Raw genomic sequence first — 26,857 nt, forward strand, 5'->3', positions numbered from 1 at the left:
GAGACAGGCGGCAGAGTCAGCAGAACAGTCTCCAAAACCTTCCCTCCTATGTTCTATCACCATATCAGTGTTAGTTGCCTGCTTTTCTAAGATGCATCTTTTAAAAAGACCTATCAATCAGTGAAAAAAATAAGATTTCAAAGTATACCACTTTGTATACCATTCAACCTGTGAATTCAAAATATGCATCTAGTTACACTGTTTAATTAAAAGGCATGTCCTAGCTATTCTTCTCTAAACAGCTTTTTATTAGTGACACACAACCCTCTCCTACTTCTCAGGGACACCATCTAGAGCAGTATTTTCTCAGTTAACAACTCAGCCACCACTGCTTTATCACAGACCTGTTCTGGAGGATGAATGGGAGGGAGCAGCAGTTTCTCCACCGTCCAAATGGAAAGATGTCCTACATTAACTTACTTTTAATAAAATCCAGAGAACTGTCAACCCTAAACACAGGCAAAAATCTCTGATTTCTACTACAAGGGATTACTTTAGTTCATAAAAACCTCTGTCTTTGGTAGCTTAGTGGGAGGTTTGTATGCAAAATAACATTTCAGTTTATCAGGCTGCTCCTCTCAACTCAATTCTTCAAGGATCAGCTCTGAAGCAGTGAACCCAAACCACACCAACACTGTGACTGTAGAAAAAAGCCAAGTTCCTACCTGCTTTGCACGTCCTGCCATCATCTTCCAGCTGCACACCAGTGGGACAGGCACAGCTGTAGAAGGGGTCCCTTGGAGACAGCAGGCATAGATGGGAGCAACCACCGTTGTTTTCCTCACATGGAGTGTGAACTTCAAGAAACAAAGCAGATTTAGTCAAGTTTTCTAGAAGCCCATAAGCTCTGTTTTCTCCTTGAGGGAGAAATTACAGATCCCAAATGACTGCCATAAGCTTTAGTGCTAAAAAACAGAGGAATCACAACATGAAATGCTTGATTTCCCCCCCTCCCCAGCATCTTAACTCTAGGGGCACCTAAATTGAGATGTATGCAACTGATGGGACAATCAGCTCTATGAAAGAAAACAAGAATTTGTACAATTCCTACATTACAAATTCCTACTGTTGCATGTACAGGACAAGGATGGACACATGACAACTGACCACTCCTTCCTCCTTTAATGGGGAAAAAAAATGGCAGCAAGACATGAAACCATATGAATAGGTAATTATGGATAAATATTTCCCCTTATAAAAAACACTTGCAACTTTTTCAAGATTTCTGCAAAACTGTAGTTTCAATCATCATCTGAACTACTTTAATATAAACGCACAAAATGTCTGGCTAATTTGACTTTTGTTACTTCCACTGACACTCACAGGAAAAAAAACCAAACTGGTAAGGAAGGAATCCAAGCCTGATCTTAATGAAGTCAATGGCATCTGAGCTATTTTCAGCATATGCTGTTTCTCTGTGTGCTCTATTTTCTTTGTGACTGACTCAAATACTATGACCCAAGGCTGGGACATTCCTGGAGCTAAAAGCAATGACAAGAATTCAGCACAGACAAACTCTTATCTGGAGCTGTGAGACAGACCAGGGTGCTGTGCATACCCAGTAACCTCAAGGAAAACTTGCACATGTTCCATCCCCAGGATGAGCTCTAACTCCTTTTGCTTACTTTCAGGCCTGTTTACTCACATCCTATTAACTTAATTGGAATAACAAATACTATCTTTAGGGAAGCAGATTTTACAGCTGGCATAAAGAAAGAAGCCAGTCCAAATGGCAAAAGTATTTCCGCTGGACAAGACTTGATTCTTCTCAGAGCTACTCAATTATATACATTTCACAACACTGATTTTAAGTCCCATTCTCACAATCCTAAAAAACTCCAAAACCTCCAAAACCAGCTGTCACATGGAATCATGCGAACATACAAAATACATGCAGCTCTACTCAATTTTCAATACTCTACTTCCTTTGAAGTAGCACCAGAGAATGTATAGAAAAATAGAGGTACGTGTGTGTCTACATGAAAGCTCAAAACTAAAACCCTTCCATACTAAGATGTGCACAAACTATTTGATATGTACTGAAGATAACCACGATCAAGTTTGCACTGCAAAAATTGCACTTATAAGTACGACATGAACATTATATATTTTGTGGCAATTTTAATTATTAAGAAAAAGTAATAATAAGCATTTCTTACAGATGCCTTTAAAGCAATGGCATTAAAAAGATGCCAGCTAAGTTGGTATCATCCTCGTTCAAATATTCCAAACCAAAACAAGTCACTGAATACTGCACTGGATTTTGCTACCAGCTGGGGCAGTGAGTGAGTTCACACCAATTGGGGCTGGAATACTCAAAGCAAGGCACTGGATTCAAGCACTTCTACCTTTAGCAACCAACCCCTTGACAAGTGTGCAGAACTTTGAAACTCCACACTGACCACTTTGCTGATTGACATTTTCCCTGCCAGAGAAGCAGCAGCCAAGCAGGGGTTTGGGGGCAAGCAGGACGTACAGTAGGGCTGTCGGTCGGGGCTCAGGACCTGGATGTCCATGGGTGAGTAGAGGGCAGACAGGATCTCCCTCCTCTTCTCTCCCGTGCGTTTGTTGCAGGCGTGGATGGAGCGCGTCTGCCAGTCCGTCCAGTACAGAGTGTCCCCAGACAGCGTCAGGGCAAACGGGTGGGTGAGGCTACCTTCAACAACTTTTTGCCTTTTGGGGAGAAAGAGTAAGGATTAAAAAATTGATTGCTTCCACTTGTTACCACACACACATGAAAAAATTTGCCTCTGTAGAAATTCACGTAGGAAGTGTGATCTTTCAACAAATTCATGGGACCAAGAGATTCACCTGGTGATAAAAGGGACAAGCAGTCTGAAAAATGTAAAATAAGGTTTTACCCCTTCACAGCAATAAGGACACAAATATATTGGGTTTCAGAACATCATAGTATCCAATTCAGGCTCTACACTGTCCCCTTAAGTTCCTTAACTTCAGGAGCCGTGCAAATACCCAAACACAAGTGACTTTCCAAGGAAATAAGGTCCAAAGAGTGCTCCTCTGATTATAGCAGCATATGACATCTTTGCCCAGAACTTCAGTTTGCACTCAGTCTCTTCTTCCAGGAGAAAAAGGCAGAAATGACCTATGAGTCTCATTAAATGACCCCTCTCTTAATTTTGCAGCAGAAGGAACTATTTTTCAGATTAATTTTTAATGTAGAGCAAAGGTCAGTTATATTTTTCCTAAAACTAAATATTTATAATTAATAAAAATCTGAAACATTTGAAGTGGTTTTCCAATTACATACTGGCACACATCTGAGAATTAGATGAACTGGAAGCCACAAAACACATGACATTTCTAACATGTTTTCACAGGATCCCAAAATTTATACCAGTTGCAATAAATTTAGATTTAGTAGTTTTGAAGACATTTACTAAGCCAGAGAAAAGACACTGGACAATTCCTCAGTCAAAACTCTCAGGTACTCAGTTTTCACAAACCCATGCATTTTATGTATACACAAAGGTATGCACACAACTTTCAAACCAGTGTTGTGACACAGCAAAGCACTATTCAAAATTTTTCATCATATGACTTTGAGAAAGCTGAAGTCTCAGTGTCATCCTGAAGGAAAATAAGGAACTTAATTTTCTTATAACTCTATTAAATCTGCATTCATTTTTTTTCCACTGAAGATGTTTAAGGAAAAACAAAAACCAGCTAACATTTGGCAGGGAAAGGACTCTGCTTCATTTTGAGCAGCACAGGTGATTATCTGCATTTTCCAGGGTAGAAAGGAATAAAAAACACCCCCAAAATTCTTGATATATATTCAGACATGGACGAGTCTAAAACAGACTGTGACATGCAAAAAAGTACCAGAATATACATGAGAAAACAAAATTATTCATAATATTTCTCTTCTAGATATAAAATTGAAACTGTTCCAAAATTCTCTCTAATTACCACTACTTCTTACCATAAAACACAACAGAATAAATACAAATACTAATTTCACTTTCCACTCTTACCATTGCTCTTTCCTCTTCACTAATAACAGCAGTGGCTGTATCCTAATATCATAACAGCTGCTTTCCACTATGTATTGCCCCTATTTCCATCATTCTTAGATATCAAGTCTCCCTTTCTCCTGTAATTACATCCTTTGAAATAGTTCCAGAAAATGTGGGTGCAAATTGAAGCTTGCTAAGAGGCAGATTGCTCCAGTAACATTAATCCACCACATGGAATGCAAATTTCCTTTTTATTTAGATTTTGAGGTAATCCTGAATGGATTCTCCTATGGGAGGGGTGGAAGCATTTGAAACATCACAGATTTCTTTATTGTCATGGATGAGTGAAACTTGCTCCATGTTTAAGGAACAGAAACAACTTCAGAAGTTACCATCTAGTCTGAGCCCTTACTGAAATGCACCTTTAACACCAGAATCCAGGAGTCCCAACTTCACAGACATCTGTTTCAACATTGAACAGTGAAAAGGAAAAGGAAATAAATAAAAATTTCATTTAAAAGGAGTTATGATTCAGATCAATCTTCATGGCCTTTTATCAACATCCATAAGACTTTCAGAGTTATTATGCTGGACAATACCTACAAGTTTGCATGCAGTCAGACATCAAGAATGTCCAGAATGCACCCTGTACAGGGATATTCTGATCTCAAGTGTGCATTTACATGCTCTAGCACCTCAATAAAATATGCAAGAGAGCCAAATTTTTCTTAATGCAAAATACATTGTTATTTACTAAAACACTATTTGATTTATGGTCCAACAGAAATCTCTTTGGGAGGTGGGGCATGGATCTATCACAAAGTAATTTGGATAGATTGCTGGAATTAGTGCATTCAAAGTCTTTCTCCCTTTCGGGTGGCTTTTCTCTACCTTAAAATGAGCAGAATAGATTTTACTTGCCAATTACAACTTCAACATTTACACACACATGCAAGTAAAGTCTGTACAATTTGTATGTGCATGAAAACCCCAGAAAGAGCCTGGAAACCTCAAACTCTGCCACTCTCCCCCAAATCAGAGAAACATACTCTATGCTGAATCATATGAAAATCTTTCCTTCCGTCTAGGAACCTGCAGCCAGAGTGGGAGCTACCTCTGCCTTCCACAAAGGCCTTTTCCCTGTCTCCACCCTGCACTGTCAGTCAATACTTGTCACTTACTACAATGCCACCATTATCCAGCTCTTACACAATGCTCTCAAAGGAACTTGAGAGTGTTTTATAAAGGATGTCAATATTGCTATTGCTCTTTTATGACTGTGAAAATCAGGCATAGAATGCAACTCAGTAAAAAAAAAATTGAGAAACACCATGGAAAAATTTTTTGGGAGGAAGGCATATTATTCTATTACACAGAAATATGAAAAATAGAGCTCCTCCAACTTTTCACCAAGGCAAAACAATTTTATTGACACAGGCATTTTAAATGTTATGAAATCATGAAAATGTCATTTAAAACTACCTGAAGACCAAAGCCAGACAACAGTGCAGAGATTACTTTGGCAGGACATTTTACTGCATGTGACACTCACCCTTCAGGTCCAACACATCCTGCCCACTGACCACTGCACAGAACTGAAGATGCAATCTCAAATGCCAAGTCTGCCCTGCCTGAAGTGTCATTTCTCCATGTCTACAGAAGCCAAAACTTAACAGCACACTTGGACAGCAGCCACCAAAAAATTTCCACCCTGTGCTTTCCAGCAAGCTTTAGGAAATGTGCTTCCTAAGTGCTTGTGGTTTGAAACAACCCAGAATTGGTTAATTAATAGGCATGACATAAAGGACTTCTCTGGATGGGGCCATGGACAAGGGTGTCTCAATGTGTATTTCTCGTTGGTTAAAAAAAAAAACATTAACAATACTGTAAAATCCCAGTCACAAGTTAAATGTTATATTGTCTAGGGTCAAGAATAAGGAACCCCAACTATTTTCAAGACAAGTAAGAGCCTAAAAAAGAAGAACCCTGCTGTACAAGAAGGCTGTGAACAGTCTATAGTGAAATACTGATACAAACAGTCTTACTCTTAAAACCAGTTTTATAGTATGTGAGGTTATTTTTTGCAAGGCAATTAAGAATTGCATTTTTAAAAAATGGGAAAGTATTGGCATTATTCTAGATTACTAGGGGAAAAAAGTCTTATTTCATCATGAACACAGAAAGTGAGAAATTACTTACACCTTATTATAGACCAGAGAGCTTACCTAAAGGAGCCATCCAGATTTGCCCTATGAATGAAACTCAGTTTTGCATCAGCCCAGTAAAGTTTCTGCTCGTCGAGGTCTATCGTGAGCCCGTTTGGCCAGTAAATGTCGGAATCGACAATGATCTTGCGCATGCTGCTGTCCATCCCTGCCCGCTCTATCCGGGGCGTCTCACCCCAGTCAGTCCAGTACATGTATCTGAAAGAGACACACACACAAATGAGGCCACAGGACATGCAGGGACAGCAGCTCTTTGCAAAGCCTGTAATGGTACAATGGTACATTACATACAGCAGGGTACAGACACCAGTGTTTACTCCCAAAACTTTTACACACTTATTAAAGCAAATCAAACTCCAGGCTCACAAGGCACAAAGTAAGTCCTTCATGAAACCATCTCACAAGTTTTGTGTATTTACCATTGTCTCCCAAAGCTGAGCAGTACCTGATTGTTATAAGCATTTATAACTGAGTATCATCCCTTTGTGGTCAGTTGCTACAAGTTAATATCCTGTATTGCAATGACCACAGCTTCACCTCCTTTTGCAAATCCATAGAGAAAAAAAGAATGAAGTCAAGTGTCCTGAAATCTGTTTCTGTCAAAAAAATAAATCACAAATCCATGAAGTCTTAGAAAGACATTACATTTTTGGAATTTTTTTTCCCCATTCCCATCCATGTCCCAGTTTCCCTATCACTCCACCTATGGGCAATGTAAGTAGCCTGAACAGACTCACAAGAGGTTAACAGCACATACCAATTGGAAAGGACCACATCAAAGTGTGGCAAATCACACATCTGCACGAAAAGCTGAGATTGTACAGTTACAAGAGAAATGGTCTGGTGAGAAGAGGACAGTCAGTTCACAGCTGGTAAACATTACCCAGCACCACATATGCAGCCTGCAAGTTGCACATGCAAACACAACACAGCTGCCTCAGGGTTCTCAGAGAAACACACTGTCTTCCCAATGCCATGACAGCCTTTTGGGCCATGGGTTTGTGTGAGGAAGCCTTTGCCCTGAGGGAGCTCTCAAACATAACCAGGGATCTGTGCCCTGGACCCATCACCTCCCCAGGCTCCCTGCACAGTATTAGATCAACAGGAGCTCCAGATGGGCACCAGCTGGGCAAGAGCACAGAGCTGCATCTGAGCTAAGTCCTCTTAACACTGCAGCTCCAGAAAAGCATGGTAAAGAGACATTTATTCAGTCCTGCACAATGCTGAGCCAGATGTTTCATAACCTGGCTTATCTCAGACCCTTAGCTCCCCTGAGAAGACAGCACTCGCTGTGCAACCACAGTAGGAGCCACTAAGGAAGTAAATGAATGTGGATTGTGAAAACACTCTTAAACTTTATGCTTTATTTTATGAGAGAGACTCCTGTCCACACTTCAGGGATGATGTAGGGACTACATTTGTAATTGCTGTCATGTTCCTCTGCAGGGGGATCTTGCTCTCCCCCCTGCAAACTGTAGAGGCTCTGGAGCTGCTTTACCCGCAGCTGGGCCATCATTTCAGCCAAGGAGGAACAGGCAGCTCTACAGCTATCACCAGCAAATGTCCCTCACAACACACTTAACCTTAAAATGTTCAGATCTCCATGTGCATCCTCCACCCCAATTTAGGCAGATCTCCAGTTCCAGGGCAGTCACAGCACCCACACAGCAGCATTTACAATCATGAGCAGTTTGTCCCACTAAAAAGGGGAATATAATAATAATATAATAACCATGCAGATATAGACAGACAGATAGACATTGCTCACTTGTATCAAAATCCACATACACCTGAGTGTGAGATCTAACAAGTTTTCTAGGTGCAATAAAAGACTCCATATGCAGGTGACTCCGCAGGCTTCTGGCGCAGCTCACATGAGAGTGGCTGAGGCACAGTCATGTCCCCAGATGCCTTCCCAAAGCTTCCTCAGCTCCAGCAACCAGGACAGACTGACAGCTCCTGGAAAAGCAGCAGCAGTAGCTGAGAGCTGCCCCAGTTCAGAGGACAACCTATGAATGTAAATTGCCACTCATTTTGGTTTTCCTTAACAAGTCAGGCTGTAATTTGTGGCAACTCAGACTGTGTGGGGAAGCAGCTATTGACAAACAACTGAAGACAGAGAAAAGTAGCCTTAAAAAACCTGTCTGCACAACCAGATGCTGAATCACACTGTGAAACTGATATGGCCAAATACTCATTTTTGGTCAGGTCAAATCAGTCGTCTGATCCAGCTCATCTGATCCTGCTCAGCTTGCACCACCTGCATCCAGCTCTACAGGAATAAAGACAGCCAAAAGATAGACTGCTGAATGAAGAAAAACGTGGCTATTAGAAGTGACTTTGGGCCATATCATGTGGCTATTGAAATATGTGAGTGCAGACTAAAAAGGAGATTAGACCATTAGACAATTAGACCATGAAAGTTACTTAAAAGAAAAAACAAAGGAGACAAAACTAGCTAAGTCCTATTCAACCCTCAAAGCAGGTTAAAAGGATGAGAAAACATCCCTTAAATTATCATGGAACAAAATTCCTGTCCTCAGGCCTTCCATTAAAATTTCAGCCTGCACTCTCAATGCATTCAGATGAAGGAAAAAAAAAAAATCTGTAAACCAAAGAGTCCTCATGGCTTTTCTATGATATTAAAGGAGCTCCAACTCAAGAGTCTCTTCCCAAAAAATAATGTCATTTAATTTCACAGGTGACGTGTGTTTACCCTTGGCCTCACAGAGACTGCTGTACAAAACTAGTACTTTCAAATTCACAAACTTGTCACAGGAAAATTGCATCTCTACATTTCAGCTCATTAGCAGGCACCAAGCTCAATGTTACTCAAAGGTTTAATACTGTGTGGTATTAGCAAAGTAGCTGCACCACAAAGGAAGGGTCAGCAGGATGAAGATGCACTTAGACAACATGGAGAACAATCTAAATGCAGGCAGCCTTCCTTCAAAGCACTTCTCTCTTGGTTGGATTTTTCTAAAGCAACACAGCCTGTCACCACCTTGTCCTGACAACAGGCTGTCCCTGCAATCCCTCAAGTATCACACAGTTGATCTTCTCAGTGAACTTTTCAGACTATACTGAACACTTAAGGAGGTAAAGGTTTTCTTCCCTCTGTGTGCCCCACAGAATCCCATGGTCCATCACAGGAGCAGACACCAAGCCACAGAAAAGCAAATACAATTTTTGCATCCTTTTCAAAGAGGTTTCTGTCCTTTATCAGGCAGCAGGTGCTGAATTGCCAAGAATTTTAGGAAATGTGCTCTGGCTTGGGGATCTCTCAGCACATCAAGATCCTGAATTGGGAGTTTGGAAATCAATGTAAGAAGCTGCTCCTACAGCAGGACTGATGTTCTGTGGTCTAAGTGAGCCCATTTAAAACCATACCACTGCCAAATGAAGCACTTCTTCTCCGGTGCCCACCCTGGTGTTGACATTAGCATTCTAACAAGGAAAAAAAAAATGAGAAAACTCAAAACCTTTCAATTACCTTAGCAAATAATCAGTGTTACCAATGTTTCTGCAGCAAGGGGTGCTTAAACAGAGGGAGCAAAGAACAGCAGCAACCAGCCAGCTGAAGCCACCTGTGAAGCTTGCCCAGAGAAAGAGGCATCACCTCCCCCTAGGCCAGTCACTCACCTTTGAGTCTGCAATTAGCTAGGGCAGCCCTTTCCATCCCTTCTCTTCCACCTTTCTCTAGCCTAGCATCTAGGCTCTAATGACATTTTTTTTGCAGCACAAGATACAACAGAGCACTGGACATGAGACTCTAACAAGCCATAAAATTTCATGTTTTAACTGCATGCTTGTAAGGGATTTTCAAGAATGCACAAAATATCAAGTTTTCCCTTTTTTGTCCTCCTCTATTTTGAGTGACAAAGCTAGTTCAAATTAAGGTAAAAATACAGTGTTCTGGCTGGAACACGGAGCAACCTGAAGACAGACATTTTTTTGCACAAGTTATAAATCCTAAAGAAAAGAAACATCCATGGTTATTATGGAAAGAATTACACAAGCTTAACTAAACCAGCACTGTAAACTTAACTGGAACAGTAATAAGAGAATTTTTTGGGGCAGGGGGAAAGCCTCCTTGCTATGATTTATCATGAAGAAAAAAAAAAGGCTAACTATCCTTGAAATAACCCATGGATCTGATTAAAATTATTAGTCTCCTGTCAAAAGTACTGAAATCTGCTTGTACTAGCTTGTTTATCAGAGAAAGAGGAATACAGGAAAAACAGTGGAGAAATTAAAGATTTTAGTAATGTCCTGAATAATAATTAGGCCTTACAGCCTCCATCTTCCAAATGCCTGCAGTCTACAGGATCAATTCCTACACAAAAGCAGACACTTTTGGTTGGAGCTTTATGGGCAGGGGAGGAATATGGCAAAAAGCTCCAAGTAGCTTCTCAGAGAAAGGAATCAATCTGCATACTTTAATAGTTTATATGCAGGACAGGAACTGATTTTGATTCATCCTGATTTAAATTAACCTTCATTCAGGAGCCTGGAGTGACGTATTAATTCTGGGGGGGGGAAGGCTTTCCTGAATTTATTTTTTAAAGAATGCTCAAGAGTCCACATCTATTATTGACCTCAGTATAAAACAAACACTTGAAAACAGTCAAGACATCTGGGACAAATGATGGTTCTGGACTGGGGTTTTTGTTTTTCAAATAGAACCTATTTTCCAGGTGTCCAGTATATTAACAATCCCTATCATTTCCATTTCACCATTTAAAAAAAAAAAACCCGCATTTGGGCCAGATAACATTTCAGAAAAATAAGTAGACTAAGCAAAGAGTCTCAGTCTGGCACTACCTGTGCTATTATGCCTCCCAGTTTTTGAAGCCAGCTGAAAAGATGCACACTGAATAACAATGAAGAGCCTAAGGCAAGCATTTGGGTAGGTTTTTTTGTTTGGTTGATTTTCTTGGTGGTGGTAGTGTTTTCAAATGTAAATTCCAGAGTTTTAAATACCCCTGGGCCAGGGCACGCCGTAACAATTGTAAGAAACTAAAAATATCAAACTCAGTATCTCTGTACACATTAGATCGATCACATTTTAGGACTGGCATCTGAGGAGTTTTATATCCTTCTTGCATGGCAACAGGTCAAAAAAAACTAACAGCACTGAGGCTGTCAAAGAAAATGAAAACATGAATTCCTAAAGAGCTAATGATAGGAAAAAAAAGCCCTTGTGAGCAAAATTCACTGCCAAGCAGCTATTGCAAATCAATACCCTTAAAAAAAAGTAACCAAGCAGCACTACATATGCTCTAAACAAAAAGCAGACCTTGGACAAACTTGTGAGTTACTTTATTTACTTCTTCAGAGATGCTTAAGTGTCTCCCTCCCTCACTGATTTTAAACCTTAACTCCAGACTTCCAAGGCAGAAAGGAAGGAGAGGCAGGCAGAAAAAGAGACTAACATCAAATGATAATTTCACAGCACTTGCACCAATTCTGTCCCTAAACTGATCTGCTGCACCACTTTGCTACACCAAAGAAAGGAGCTGGAACAAAGCAGAGCAGAAGCCAAAGCTCTTCCAAAGCCATGGTGTAAATGTACAGTTTCTCATGAACTCACAGCCACCAAGAGTCCATCCAGTCCAGCAGCCAGAAGCACCAGACCCAAAAGAGTACATAAAATTCAGTTACTGCTCTATATGTAAGCACATACATGTCATGTGTTACATATATTACAAATATGTAAGCTCTATATGTAAGCTTCAAGCTTCACAACGAAGCTTTCTATCAGAACTTAATTAAATGCAATTCAACTGCAGCCAACAAGGCCCTGGGTTTTGGGATATAAACTACCACATTGAATCAGGGCTTAAATGGTGCTTCCTTCCTATCAGAAGAATGGGACTGAAAACCACCTTGCAAAAACAAACAGATTTTGAAGTTGGCAAACTGCACCCCAGTGGGGGTTTTTGTTGGCTTTGTTTTTGGGTGAGTTTTTTTGTTTGGTTGGTTGGTTTGTTTTCTTTCCCCTGCTTAACTCATTTTAAAATTCCAGGTGCAGGAGCAAAACCAGAATGAAGACCATATTTCCCCTCAGTCTTAAAGCTGCAGGTTATTTCTTATTTCCCAGTGCTTCATGTCTCTTGTCATTATTTTTACAAAGATTAGAAATCAGGATTGTGCCCTCCAAGAGCAGCCAATCAGCCATCTGAGCTGGAAGGTATCACAGACATAATAAAAAGCAGCCAACGTTGCCCAAACACTTTTTCCATCTCCCAAAATGCAGTACAGCTGCCAAACCTTACATAACCTGCTTACACAAAAGGGGCCAGTTGTACAGATGATATAAATCAGTACAAACTTCTCCAATTTCAACAATGCTCTTGAACTTATACAAGCCCATGGCATAAAACAGGAGTTTACAGGAAATTGCTATGAAGTTTAGATTCCTGCACATTTAAAACTTACTTCCCCCATCCCACCTTTAAAGCTACAAAAACTCCACTGTGAAATTAAATATCCCCAACTGTTTACAGAAGAAAAGAATGTCTATCTCACATAGCATTAAGCTGCAAATTACTTACTTTTTTTTCAAATTACCTTTTTATTTTCTTTTCTTTGTTTCAAGCACTGAATTTTGAGACCTGGATGTCCTTGACAAAATCATTACAACAAACCCAAAAATATGCCATAGCAAGTAATCATTACAACTAATCACATTGTATTCAAAAAATGTGTACAAAGCAAACAAAACCCTTGAGAACCAGCCTTCTCCACTACAGTTTTCCTACAATGTCTTTTATTCTGATTTATTCTTTGGAAACACACACTGGCAAGGTGTCCTTAATGACCTCTGGGGCGCTGTGATCAGCTCACAGCAGCGTGTCCATGTTTCTCTCCTGCTGAGGAGCCAGAACTGGGCACAGCACTTCAAGGGTCCTTTCACCAGCTCTGAGTGGAGAGGGAGGTTCCTGATCTGATGGCAGCACTCCTGATGAAGCCCAGGAGTGCTCTTGGCTTTCTTGACAGCAAGGGCTGTCTCACAGGCAGGCCACTGACCCCAGGTCCCCTTCTTTCACAAAATGTGGTTTACTTTAGGAATGGAAAAATAGACCAAATCCCAATACATTCAACCCATTTTAAGACACACTGCAGACACTCAAAATTCAGTATCCTCACATGAAAAAGTGAGCAGAATGAACTGCTGAACTCTCCATCAGCTTGTGAGCTAGACCCAGTCATTACTCAACTACATCTACCTGAAGTTAAACCTAGATTTCTTTCTCTTTTCATAAGGAAACACTGAATGAAAACCTATTGGGACAGTCAAAAAAAATTGTATCTACACATTAGACTGACTTAATGGAAGATGGGTTGCAGCAAATGTACTGAACCACAGTAACCCAACTGTGTAAGTCAGGTGCTGGTGGCTCTCTAACACACCCATCGCACAACTGCTCAAATGTTTAGCTCAAACCAAGGCATTTTATGTTTCTCTGTGCTGATACACTTTAACTCAATGTTTAGGGAAAGATACACACCAACTAAGGACAGGAATTTGTCAAGGCGCAGAACTTAAGCATGTTCATTTGCACCCTTGTAATTTCAAACAGTAATAAACAAACCCTGAGAACACCCTCAGTAGATTAAGTGGAAAAATTCTTACTTTAGCTCATACTAATGCTTAATTTTACATGAAAAAAAATTAAAAGCATGCTTTGAGTTAAACCAAAGCAACTCATTCATGACAGAATAGTGCCAGTCCCTCCAGACCAACATGTTGTATATGCCATGATCTCCACACGATGCAGCTATAAAATGCAGCCAATGACATCATCTAATCAAAGAGCTTCCACCACCTCTCTGGTGCCAGTGCATTCCTGACTTCACCCAAGAAACCACTGCAACACACACTGGCACTGTGACAACTAAAGCCATCCTGCTGCTCCTTTTCTTCCCCCAAGAAACAGTGTAGAAATTTAGAAGAGAAGAATACAATTCCCAAATGTAATAAGACTAAATGTGTAAAGGGCAAAGAAGTATCAGCATCCAGGACTCAGGATAGGAGGAGTCACAGAAACTGCAGCAAAAGAAGAGTGCAAATAAGGGAGGGAGGTCAATGGGGTTTTTAAGGAAGTCTACACATTTCCACCTCTTTCCCATGCAGTTTTGGGGAGTAGGGGAGAAGTAAATTACTTTTTTTCCATCATCTCTGAACAGGCAGGTCTGCTCTCAAATGAAGCAAAAGGTCTTTGAACAACAGTCATATCCATGAGCAGGAAAAGGGAGAAATAAGCAGAAGAGACTAATGAACTATTTAAAGCAAGACTGTCACCATCAAGGACAATAATCTGAAAATTAGAGTAAATAAAAATTCCCACAAAAACCTCAAGTTTCTTATGCATGAGACTATTTGCAGCTATTTGGAGACACATATCAAAAGCTTTCCAAGTCCCAGAAATTACTGCCATACCAAGATACTGGATATGACTGTGAACCAATTTTACAGTTGAGTACTTTTCTTTCATTTGAAGATAATAATCATGCTACTCATATATTACAGAGTTTCAAATAACTAACCAAAAGCTTCAAAATAATTTTATACTTGCTATTAATTACTAACTAGAAACACACAGGATATAAAGTAATCTCTAGCTTTCAGGCAGCAATAAGCACGTTTCACTCAAAACCTGGGCATCTTCTGCATTTTGCCCAAGCAGCCACAAGTTAGGGTTTCTAAAAAGCACAGCCTTCTTTACTCACAGGATGTTTCTTGCTTTTCTTCGCCACCACTTGCAACAGTCACAAGTTTTTCTTCAGTATCCCCTCTCCTCTCAACTATTCCAAAGGAGATTAAGACCAGAAGATACACTGCTTAAAAGATGTCATCGTTCACCCTTATTTGTATCAGAAGCCTCAGTCGACTGCAGCTCATACAGACCCAAATAATTCCAACCCAGCAGGCCAACATGCTTAACCTTTAGTACCTGCCATGCTGCTGTGTGGGACCAAGGTCCTGCTGAACCATCAGCAAACACCAGTGCAGCTTGAAGGGCTGACATAAACACAGTTGTGAGTTACAACAGCTCCAGGTCTTGTTCACGGACTTGCTGAGACACTGAGCAAATACTGGATTAGCAACTAGGCATGTCTGAGGCTTTCAGTTTTAGACTCTGAACTGAAAGCTTTCTAATTGTGATAGCTGTCCCTTCTATATCCATTTTTTAGTATCCCATTTGATGCATTTACCATCTAATCCTTTATTTGGTGCCAAATATACTTTAGGTCAATGACAGCCACTGCTTGCAGATTTTGGCTAATTTGCCATAAGCAACCTGAGGCAATGGCTAAGCCAGGCTATGGCATACAATCCCTTAATGCTGTTCAGACATGATTAGGCTTGTTTTAATCTCTGAACTAATAGCCATTCTGCAGAATGCCAAAACAGATGATTTATTTTTAGTACTTTTTTTGCTGCATTCTAATTTGTATCTTATTTCCTTCCCCGGAAGCTTTGCTCTTCCAAAAGGAGAAGATTGCTCCATAAATGAAGTCAGCTTCTGGGGTGGTCCACTGGCACCAGCACTGACTCTGCCCAACAGCCTCACACCATGCCATGGAAGACTTTTTAAGAATTAAAATGAGGGAGGAAATGTAGGCAGCAGTTTGCAGCTTTTCTTCAGTCAAACCAGTTCAAAGGTCCTCATTCTCCTCTCTCACATACACCATTCCTACAGACCCCACCAGGGTCAGCAGGCCAGCTCAGGTATGGCAAACTCAACACCCCCAGTGACCACACCAAGTGATGACTGTGGTTATACCCGCACCAAAAAAACCACAAGACAGCACACCTTTTCTTGAGGCAAGCAATTTTTATCTTTCCCTAAAATAATGATTTCACAAACATTTCACAGATGTCTCATTTAATTCTATTTGCTTTCAGCAAACAGAGGGGGCAGAAATTTCTCAGGCATTACTGTCTGCTGAGCAAGGCAAGCTACAGAAAATACAGCCTGGACCTGGACAGTAAGCTCACTCCAAAGGCAATACAGCATCCATCACACAAGTTATAACAAATTCAAGATTTATATTAACCAAAGTAAATATCTCTAACACATTTTAGACTTTCATTATGTTAACTAACTACTTCATTAAGCACTTAGTAAAAATCAGATATGAGGATTACAGATATGCTACAGACCCTCAGAATCAGAGCCCTGTGTAAAATGGAGAAGGTAGCAAGCACTGAGATTTTTATGTCATAGATTTAATGACCCTTGTCAACACACATTCTAGGGTGCTCTGATCTAAGACCTTCACTACAGGACTGAGAATTAAATCATTTGTTTTGGCTACTCATTCATGCATTCTTTTGAAGACTTCTTTACAGGAAAGTGAAGTTTGCTTGCCACAACACGTGATAAAAATTTGTTTTTCAAATACATTCCTCCTTATTCAGACAATGTTCATGACACTTAAGTTTTTTGCATGGCATTGCAGGGAATTTGAGCTACCTCTTTTAGCTGAGCTTGAGTAAAATCTTTACATACAATAAATTCAGATTTGTTAGAAGCTGTTATCCTGAAAACATGTACATACTTATGCAGTAGCATCAAACTCAAAGTTAATAACACCAACACTACTGAATCCCCCACTAGTGGTCTACCTATCAAGAATTTACATAAATGCCAATGTTCTACAAACAATACCAAGAATTTAGACTAATGTCCTCCATTATATAAATTCAGGTTAACACACCCTACAGCAGGACTGGGATCTAAATGTTTAAAACAAAGCATCAGCAAATTTACAGAAAAATGTTTTGTACTGTCCTCTGTCTTCTTAGTTTATCCTTCATGTCAGGGAAGAGTAACTGGATTGCCACATAGTCTACTTCCTTTAATTCCTAGAATATACAGTGAATTCAGCAAGAAAATTTTAATGTGTATGGGAAAGAATGACATTACATATTAAGCCAACTCTTGTGAATTATGATACTCTTTCAGAGTATCAGAAGACCCTGTACAATGAATGATTTTCACTGCCTCTGAGAACAAGAGAGACTCACACTCATTACACTTCTGGTGTTCCTGAGAGATGATGACTGTATTTTCAATATGTTCTTCTCCATTTTCTCAAACTAGTCTACGGCTTGAAGAATCACACTCAAAATGGAATAAAATCTACTTATTAGGCAAACACCACTCTGGGCATAACACCCCACTGCAAACACCCCAGCAAACAGTCCTCCATCCACCTCTGCAGAACAGCCTTACTAAGGCTAAAAGACAAGAGAAGATGCCACCATTCTGCCCAACAAAATGTTATTATCTCAAGAGAGATTAGATTTGTTTATTTTGGAGCATTCTAGACAAACCCATGTTTGGGTACTAAAAGTATCAGCTAAGCATTTGCAAACTGCTTATTTGTCCCATTTTGCCTCTGGAAACCAAAGTTGACTAATGAAGTTTTCTACCTCATTTTCTGAGCTTCCCACCCCACTTCTCTGGTAGAAACTGCTGAAAGGACAAAATCACATCCACGGAATGGAAATTCTTCCAAAATGAAAGCAAATGACTAACCACTGACAGATTGCCTCAACCAGTTTTAACAACCCTAGTCTGAACTGCATCACATTTCATGATCCAGGAAAAAACTCCACAAACTTACTCAGGTGCTCTGATCTAATACTGTTCTGAGAATTGTAGGAACAGTATCAGCCACTTGATTTTGAAAAGACAAATAAAATCTCTTTTAACGAAAAGACAAATAAAATCTCTAATGGATAAAATACTAAATGGTTCTTTTCTCCTACTGTCACCCACTTGTCTTCCCCAGAGAATACCTGGAAAATGGAACACATGTGAGCTCAACCCCAGAGCCTGCTGTGCCAAAATCAAATGTCATGATCACCATTTCACAGATGCACCTAGGAAATATTTCAGAGCTACCAGGTGAAATGAAGTGGTTGTAAAAGCAAACCTGCATGTTTTATTCCACAAATATATGTGATGTCTGATTTTTAAAATTATATTTTAAGTTTAATATATTAGTTTTTCAGGCAAACCTGTCTGATTCAACACTTAAAGAATCAGTCAAAAGGCAAGGAACTGCATCCACTTAGGAGAAGCAAACCTGGCATTGGCATTTCATGCAAAGTGCCATACCACTCTCTGTAATCCACCTCACCATGAAATACTCAATTTAACATCATATCCTCTCTCTTAGTACACTACTGAACTCAATATCTAATTTATCAACATTAATTAATTCTGCATAGATTACTTGCTGTCAGGGTACAACAGGATTGTACCCTGATATGTTAATTTATTTAAAACTCTTTTATACAACAATTTGCTGTGGGGAGAATTCCTTTCACCTAAAGGCATCTGCAAGGAAGGCAGGATTAGAAGGATAAGGGCCCCTCTGGAAAAGTCCTTTGGCCCGACAAAGTCACTCCACTTCCCCTTCCACTGGTAATGGCTGTACCTTTCCAGCCATTATCTGAAGGATACAGGCAGCTCCAGCATTTGACGTGTCAACAAAACTGAGGATTTTGTTTCTTTGGGTACACACAGTTTCATTTAGCCTTTGTATGCCCTTTATGTATTAATCATAAATGTACCTGTAACACCTCGCATTCATCTGGAAAATCTTACGCAGGAAACACTGCAAAAACAACCACAGTTCCAGTCTGTGGCATGGAAGTGATGACCTGTGATCTTTAGCTGCCCTCTCTTGCCTAGTTTCCACCTTCACTGCTCACACACGTGAAGGAGGTAGTTTCTCAAGAAACTGTCCATCTTCCAGAGCAGGGTAAACCACCAAATACTTTATTTTTATGGTTTATACTAAGCCCTTGCATTAACTCAGCATCATTGTCTGAGGACAGACTCGGTGAAAATATCAGTTAATACCAGATTTTCCTACAGATGAGAAACCTACCTATGTAGACCCTAGAGGAAGATAAGGTGGTCTCTGAAAAAGTATTGTGAAAATGGCAGCAGATCAGTGGCAAACCAGCCCACCTGTATGGATCCCTGCACACTAGAGAAATGCACTTGGGTTCTCTTTCCTCATTTTATGAGGGTCCATCTAGCACAGCAAATCTTCAGTCATCACTGCAATAAATGCCAGGCCCAAAGGACACAACACCAGCACTGCTTGTGCAGAGGGAGAGCAAACAGCACATGTGAAACTCTGGGGAAGACTGAAGAGGGAGGAACCATGCACATACACAAATATTTTTAAGAACTGAGACATGCAGCCTGCACTCTTACTGCTTCTTAACATGGTCGCTTCACAGCATTGAGAATCCCCAGTTTCACCTGGATTCTTTCCCTTGCTGGCACAAACATTATTATTTAACATCATCACTTAAAAATACCCTGATTTTGTTTACCAGAGCACAGCAAGTGAGAATTCCTGTTTCAACACATGCAGACTTGCACATATTGCTGTCTACACTAAATAGACATCACATATAAAATCAAACTTAACTCACTAAACAAGATCACTGAGAAAATAATAACAATAAAATGCTTGGAAAATTAATTACTTTTCCAAAATGCAATAGGATAAGCCAGGTAATTATACTGGTCGAATATTTGGCTTGGCACCTAAGAACCAGCTGTATTTTTTTTTTTTTGGCTCAAGGTCTGGGCTGCCATCTCTTGCCACAAAATATTTAAGCTCAAACATATGTTCAGTTACACATCTTGAGAAAAATACCTCAGGAAAAAGTTAAGTGAAACAAAAGGCTATGTGTTCCTTTTCTTTTCATAAGTAAAAACTCAACATAAATCACCATAGTATCCATTTAAGCATTTAAGCCAAATTAATATTTACCCATGAGCCGGATCCAAAGCTATTGCCCTGGGCTGATCAAGGTCTTGCCAGAAGAGGACTTTTCTAGATGTTCCATTGAGATTAGCTACTTCTATCCTATTGGTCTCTGAATCCGTCCAATAAAGTTTTTTCCCAATCCAATCACACGCCAGGCCGTCCGGGGAAACCAGACCAGAAATGATGACATTCTGCACCACATTCCCAGTTTGGTTAATGTAAGTTTGCTTGATGGCTTCTTCACTCACATCTGTCCAGAAAACGATGCCTTGTGAATACTGGAAGTCGACGGCAGCAGCATCCTCTAGGCCGCTGACCACCACGGTGGACTCCAGCTTGGTGCCCCCGGCGTCCACCAGCCGGACGTCCCGCCGGTTGGCAAACAGCAGAAAGGGAGATGCTACAGAGGGAAAACAGGGAAACACGTTAGCATTGCAGGCACCTACAGGTGTTCAAGAGCTGACTATGGCTGTGGCGCTGGAGGATTTCTTCTCCCAGGCTGGCAGGGCAGGGAGCACACAAGTGTCATCGCATCTAAAAACCTCTTCCTTCCCTACGTCAGACAGGGGTGTAAAAGAGAGATGGAAGGGCAGGCCCAATTCTTTATCTAGGAGATGTGAGAAGCATCTTCCACATAGGAAGTTCACATCAAGACCTTTCAACAATACCTTCAACAACCCCTGTCTGTTGTTCTAACAACAGACAAATTAGAATAAGTTAAGTGTTCACGGTTTAAAAGCTTGGTTCAACCAGCTGAATTAGTAACAACACGCAGAAAGCAAGCTCTGAGGCCTTTTAGCAGTAGGCTGAAAGCCAACAGCACTAAACACAACACCCTGAAATGCTCCTACCAAGGGCCCTCCCAAACTGCAAAAACTGTGACAGAGTTTCAGAACTCCTGTCTTCTCTCCTGCACCATAGCAAGAGAAATTGAAGACAGAGTTTGAAGGCAGACAATGGCATGGGCTGGGGGTGTTTGTGAAGAATGCTGTTAGAAAGAAGCAGCAAGAGCAAAAGCACAAAGGTTTCCCAGCTTCCCCAATCTCACCCCAATTTTTCTAACTCAAGCAGTGGCTGCTGGAGCTCTACACCAGTCACCTGCTGCCTCCCAGCTTCACAGGCAACCCCTGCATCCAACATGCTGCCTCCAATGCACAGTCAGCACACAACCAATCACTTACTAGTCATGGAACAACACATAGAATACCAGCATATATTACATCTCCTATGGTTCAGGCCTGTCATATAAATACCTTCAGTTTTAATTTCAAGTTACTGTACGTAACATATAAGAGTTACCTCTTGATATTGTCTTTCAGATTCAATTTCTCCTGCACTTTTTAAAAAAGAAGACAGTTTATACAGTGTCTGAATTGCAGGTCTGCAATGCCGGCAGCCCTGCAGATGCTATTGCCAGTCTCGTGAATTCTGGCTCTGGCTACATGAGTGTGTGCCTCTGCACATCCTAACAACAGCTAACATGCTTATGTGCAGGCCAAGGACCACAGTCAGAATATACAACTCAACTTCAGATTAACCCAAAAACATGCATAAAGATTCAGAGTTTTTATTATTATTCTCCATGGTCTTCCCCCCCCCCCCCCCCCCCAAGCCAGGAAAGAGATTGGTTTATTTTGCTTTTTGAAGGAAGAGTATGCTGATGCAATTTACATCACCTGGTGGTTCTAGTGAGCATCCTGGACAGCAAAGAGAACCAATTGTTATCATTAATGTTTCACTGAAGATGTAATATCTTTTTTCTCTACAATATTTAACTCAAGAAAGTTTATACAGCTTGAGGAGAATTAAGATTCTTGTTAAGAAATGATGTCTCAGTATTCCTCCTATTTAATGTTGCTGACTTGCCAAGTCCTTCTCTCAGTCATGTTTAAAAACACTAGGAATAGTATGAGGAAAATCCAACAGGTTAGTTATTGCAAACAGACAAAAAAAGTCTGAAATACCAAGTGCTTGTTTTCTTCTCTGCAGCTCATTGGTTCCCCATTGCCACGTCTGTTTTAAGCAGCACTGCATCAAACCATTTGAGCACTTGGGAAGTTTCATGTTAGAGGGCTCTAAGTCACAAATTCTTTGGATTAGAGACCTTCTCAAGTTATGCACACCACCTCAGAAAACCAGACCCACATCCAGACAAATATCAAAGCTGTAGAAATCCTATGTAGATCTTTTTTTTTAATATTGTCTCAAAAACATGTTTAGAGGAATCTGAATAGATGGATTTTCATCTAGAAATTTCCATGCTGAAGGCATTATTAATGCTACTACAAAGGAAAAATGAACCTGAAATATCAAGTCCAATCAACAGCAGAGGAACTCAACAGCTTCTTAACTAAAGATCAGACATGAAAAATGTCTAATCCAATCAGTATCAACATTATCCCAGCTCCCCATCCCTTTCAACAGATTTCTTCCCCACTGCTGTACTCAGTGGGGCAGCAGCAGGCAGATAAGGCATTAACTGCTGTGTTCTCTGTCACTTCTGTCCTTCAGAGACGTCCTGATTGAAGTGCAGCCACATTGTGCTGGCCATGAGCACCCAGCAGGGAAATCACACTGCCCTGCTTGCAACTCTGTCAGAACCTCACTGCACTGTACACTCCCGTAAACTGATTGATCATTGAAAATGACCAGGCTTGATCCCCTTAAAGAACAAGTAGCCCACTTCCTTTGGGAAAGACAAAAAGAAAAGGCAGAACTCTGATTCTGAAAACTTCTCTGCTCCTCCCCACTAGCCTATTTTAATAAATTTTATTTAATATATATTATAATTTAAATTTTTATTATATTTTATATTATTTAATTTTGTTTTTTAAATGATTACAGAGCCCTTTTAGAGCAATACTGGTTGGGAAAACAAACAAACAAACAAAAAAAAATACCCAAACTCCAAAAAAACCCAGTGATCTGTTTCTCTACAGTAATTCTTGCCTGACGTTGCTGAAGAACGCCATTGTCTCTCATATAAATAAAAAAAAAATAAAGCAAAAGCCAGAAAAGTGCTTAAATGCTCTGCTTTCACTGTCTTGTATTTATCACTTCAGGTCAGAATGTGATGGCTCATGAGCAGGCAAAGTTAGTTCTTGTAACTCTGCAGCTTTTAGTAACTTTGCAGCTTGGAAATACAATTTCCAAGACGTCCCAAGTTCACAAAACTTTTCAAATTCTCAACTTTCCCAGTTCATAAGCAGTAAATCTGAAAGAGGCAGCTAAGACATCAAATGTGTTTCTAGAAAGACAGATAGCATTTCATTTCAGAAAACTACTAAACTCAACAATTTAGTAATTCAAAAGATATATTCATACTCTACAAAATTACAACCAAAGGAGTTTTTAAGGCATGAGATTGAGAATCAAAGCTCAAAAAGCATCCAAAAAACGGCATTGACAAAACACTTGATTTCCTGTTCCATCAATAAACCATGCTAGAGATTCAAGGTCATCCCACCCATACATGGTACAAGCTTATTTTGAATCCCACATGAAGGGAGAATCAAAACTTCATTTCAAGAATATGAAGATCAATCTCCTCCTAAATCATGCTGTCTTCTCAGTCCTGAACTAGGCTTGATGGTCCACAGAACACTCTTACACTTAATGCACTTAATTATTTACTGCATAGCTCTTGACAAGGCAATTCAAACTGGAAAGCAAGTTAACAGGAGTTTCTGAGGAGAGGGATGGGGGAGACCCAAAAAAAGCAGCAGCAACTGACTACCATTAACCTTCTAATGAGCTTATTTGTATCACAGATGGAAATATCCCTTCCTTGAGAAGGCACTCCATGTTTAGAAGGTTAAGAGACTCAAAAGAACACAGAATGTTATGCTCTATTTTGATCAGCAATACTCTTGACAACTGCAAATTACTTGCAAAGGGAAACACCATTTCTATTCTGCAAAAATAGAAGAATAAACAGTGAAAGGATGAATGCTGAATGTGGAGGATAAACTGTTTATATCCAGTCTATTACCACCCAATTGAAATGACATTTTAATGTAGTCACAAAAAAAGTATTCTTTTTCAGTAAAATTAGAACAGTTCATATTTTTTCCATAATAGGAAATATTTAAAACATCTGTACATAGCTGCAGTTCACAGTCTTTGGACAAAAAAAAAACTCTGAAATATAACAATTTTTCAAATAAACTCTAAAGAGATAAGAGCCTGAACTACACAAAGTTACAGAATTTCTTCTTGCACCAATTCTACAATCTTACTTGGATCATGCAGTTCTTTATCAAAACCACTTCATTCTAGAAAGACATATTATTTCTGTGCAAAAAACCCACCAATTTTCCTGTGGTTTTCCTGCTAAGCAGAAAACACCCTTGACTTGACAATGCAGTGAGTATCTACACAGAAGCCTATTGTACAACTGTGTGAAAATAGAGCTTCTCATCAGTCCATTAACTGCAGAAAAGGAAACACTCCTCATCAGGCAAAGTAGGAATCAAGCAAGGGTTCAATTTCCAGCTTTGCCTTTGATCCTTCAAATGCTCATTCCTTGTCTGTGGCCATTTACTAAGTTTTAACTGTTTCACCTGCGTCAGGAAAGTTGTTTTGTGCAGACATAACTTAAGACTGGAGGATTTGTACACTTTTGTATAATTTATTTCATTCACCACTACAAACAGTATCAGTTTCTGAATTCAGTCATCAACTTCCAATGTTTTAATTGTGCCCTTTTAGAGCACTTGAATTCTACTAAGTGCTTCAGCGGTACCTGTTAGCATCAGTAAACTGATATGGCACAAACAACTAAAAAATGCACTATATGGTCTTTACTATTAGTTTCAGTAATAGCTTTCTAAAAACCAGTTCGACAGGGCTCAACATACATATTAAGACTAAGATGATCATGAATGATAATCAACAGTGTATTTGTCATCAGTTGCTGGTTTTTTGCAAAGCTGCAACACTTCTAAGAGAAGGTGAGCAACAGTTTTGAAAAGTTACATTTATACTACTGCTTCATACTTGTTGACATGCCTACATTTTGTCTCCTTCCCCTTATAGCCAAAATAGAAAGACATGAGAATACTGAGGCACATGCATGATTTCTACCCTTGAAAGCACCAGAAGCACAGAACAAACACAAATCCTACGTATAGCACAGGAGAAAAGCCTAACTTACCAGCTCTTAAACTGGTTAACTAGGCTGAAGTTCGTGGAAAGGTTTAACTGTGATTTTAAGAAAAGCAACTGAGGATCTTGGGAACCTGGCAGACAACATAAAACAAGGGTCTCATTTTAATAAGCATACAAGCGAAAATAGCCATCCAAAATTACAGCATGTGCACCAACTTATATTTTAAATATTATTTCAAACCTTAACAAGACAATTGCAATGGAGATCTCTGTGGTTAAGCCATCTGTATGGCTGGACAGAGAGAATAACATAATTCTTGCAGCAGTCAATGTCCCAAACCACAAAAACATTTATTACCAAAGAGCAAAAAAACCCCACACACCCCTACCACAGGCATGCAAGATGGTAAAAAACAAACATGTCAAAACTTTTGCACCCAAGGCTGCACCATGTTATGGAAACTCTTAGGCAGGATATGGAATTAGCATGCATCAGCTCTCTACACTTAAAAATAGCTGCTGTGCAGAAACAAGACTGTGTAAGTATGGTCCTAAGCCATAAATTAATTGGAGAAACCACTTCTACAACAGAAAGTGATCCCTCTTGTCCAGCTCTAACTCTCTGGAGCATATGGAGACTTAGACCTTGGATGCCATAGAATCCTAGAACGGTCTGGGTTGGAAGGGACCTAAAGATCAGCTATTTTCAACTCTCCCTGCCATGGGCAGGGTGACCTTTGAATAGGTCTTTCAAAGCCTCATCCAGCCTGGCCTTGAACACTGACAGGGATGGGGCACCCACAGCTTCTCTGGGCACCCTGCTGCAGGTCTCACCACCCTCACAGTAAAGAAATTCCTGCTTAATATCCAATCTAAGCCCACTCTCTTTCAGTTTGAAGCCGTTCCTCTTTATTCCATCACTACATGTTCTCATAAAAAGTCTCTATCCATCCTGGTTGTAGGCCCCTTCAGGTACAGCTAGGTCAACTCAATACCTTCTTTTCTCCATGTTGAACAACCCCAATTCCCACTGCCTGTCCTTGTAGGAGTGGTCCTCCATCCCTCTAATCATCTTGGTGCCCTCCTGTGGACTCTGCAGCAGGTCAATGTCCTTCCTGTGCTGGGAAATCATCAACACCAGAAGATAAGACTGAATGTTGATCTTCCTGTCCTAACTGCACGTACTCAACACAAGTTTCAGCCTGCCAGCTGGAGTCCTCTGAAGAACACAGGGCTATGGCTGTCATCCTCAAAACATATTATTGAAAATAAAGTGAATTCCCAGTGTAATAACTAAATTATAGAATATTCTTGTTCCAACACAGAGGTAGGTGGTAGCAGTTTTAGGGCACAAGACTAAAAAAAACTCCTTGGTTTCACTGCCACACATTTCTTCCCCTTTAGCAAAGAACTTGAACAGGAATCTCAGCGCAACAATTTGTAAAACTCATTCCTCCTGCTACAAACATACCCTTCCTTCTGCTATTAATTATCTCAAAGGGCTGCAGTGAAGCCACTCATGCTCAAGTAAGGCACTTGAAGATATTCCAACAAAAGGCTCAGTGATGCACTCTGCTTTTCATTCCTGAATGGCTAAGACTTCTCTCTGCGAGCTGATCCTCTCAGTGATGGCTGGTTTATAGCACTACTTGAAGATGAAAATACACTCCCTCTCCAAATTACATCCCATTCCTCCAACCCTTCCTGTTTAATCCATTTGACAGG

At 40.1% G+C, this 26,857-nt stretch overlaps 1 protein-coding gene across 1 annotated transcript in view; it reads right to left on the minus strand.

Annotated features, from left to right (window-relative positions):
• LRP5 (LDL receptor related protein 5) overlaps positions 1-26,857 on the minus strand; it is a 124,565-nt gene that overhangs the window by 73,530 nt on the left and 24,178 nt on the right. The window contains exons 2-5 of the mRNA XM_058025962.1: positions 20,027-20,423; positions 6,206-6,403; positions 2,477-2,673; positions 666-797 (exon numbers count right to left, since the gene is read on the minus strand). Coding sequence (XP_057881945.1) covers positions 666-797; positions 2,477-2,673; positions 6,206-6,403; positions 20,027-20,423 — 924 coding nt within the window. The remainder of the gene's footprint in view (positions 1-665; positions 798-2,476; positions 2,674-6,205; positions 6,404-20,026; positions 20,424-26,857) is intronic.

This window comes from Melospiza georgiana, chromosome 6 (genome assembly GCF_028018845.1).
Source record: "Melospiza georgiana isolate bMelGeo1 chromosome 6, bMelGeo1.pri, whole genome shotgun sequence".
Taxonomy (NCBI): domain Eukaryota; kingdom Metazoa; phylum Chordata; class Aves; order Passeriformes; family Passerellidae; genus Melospiza; species Melospiza georgiana.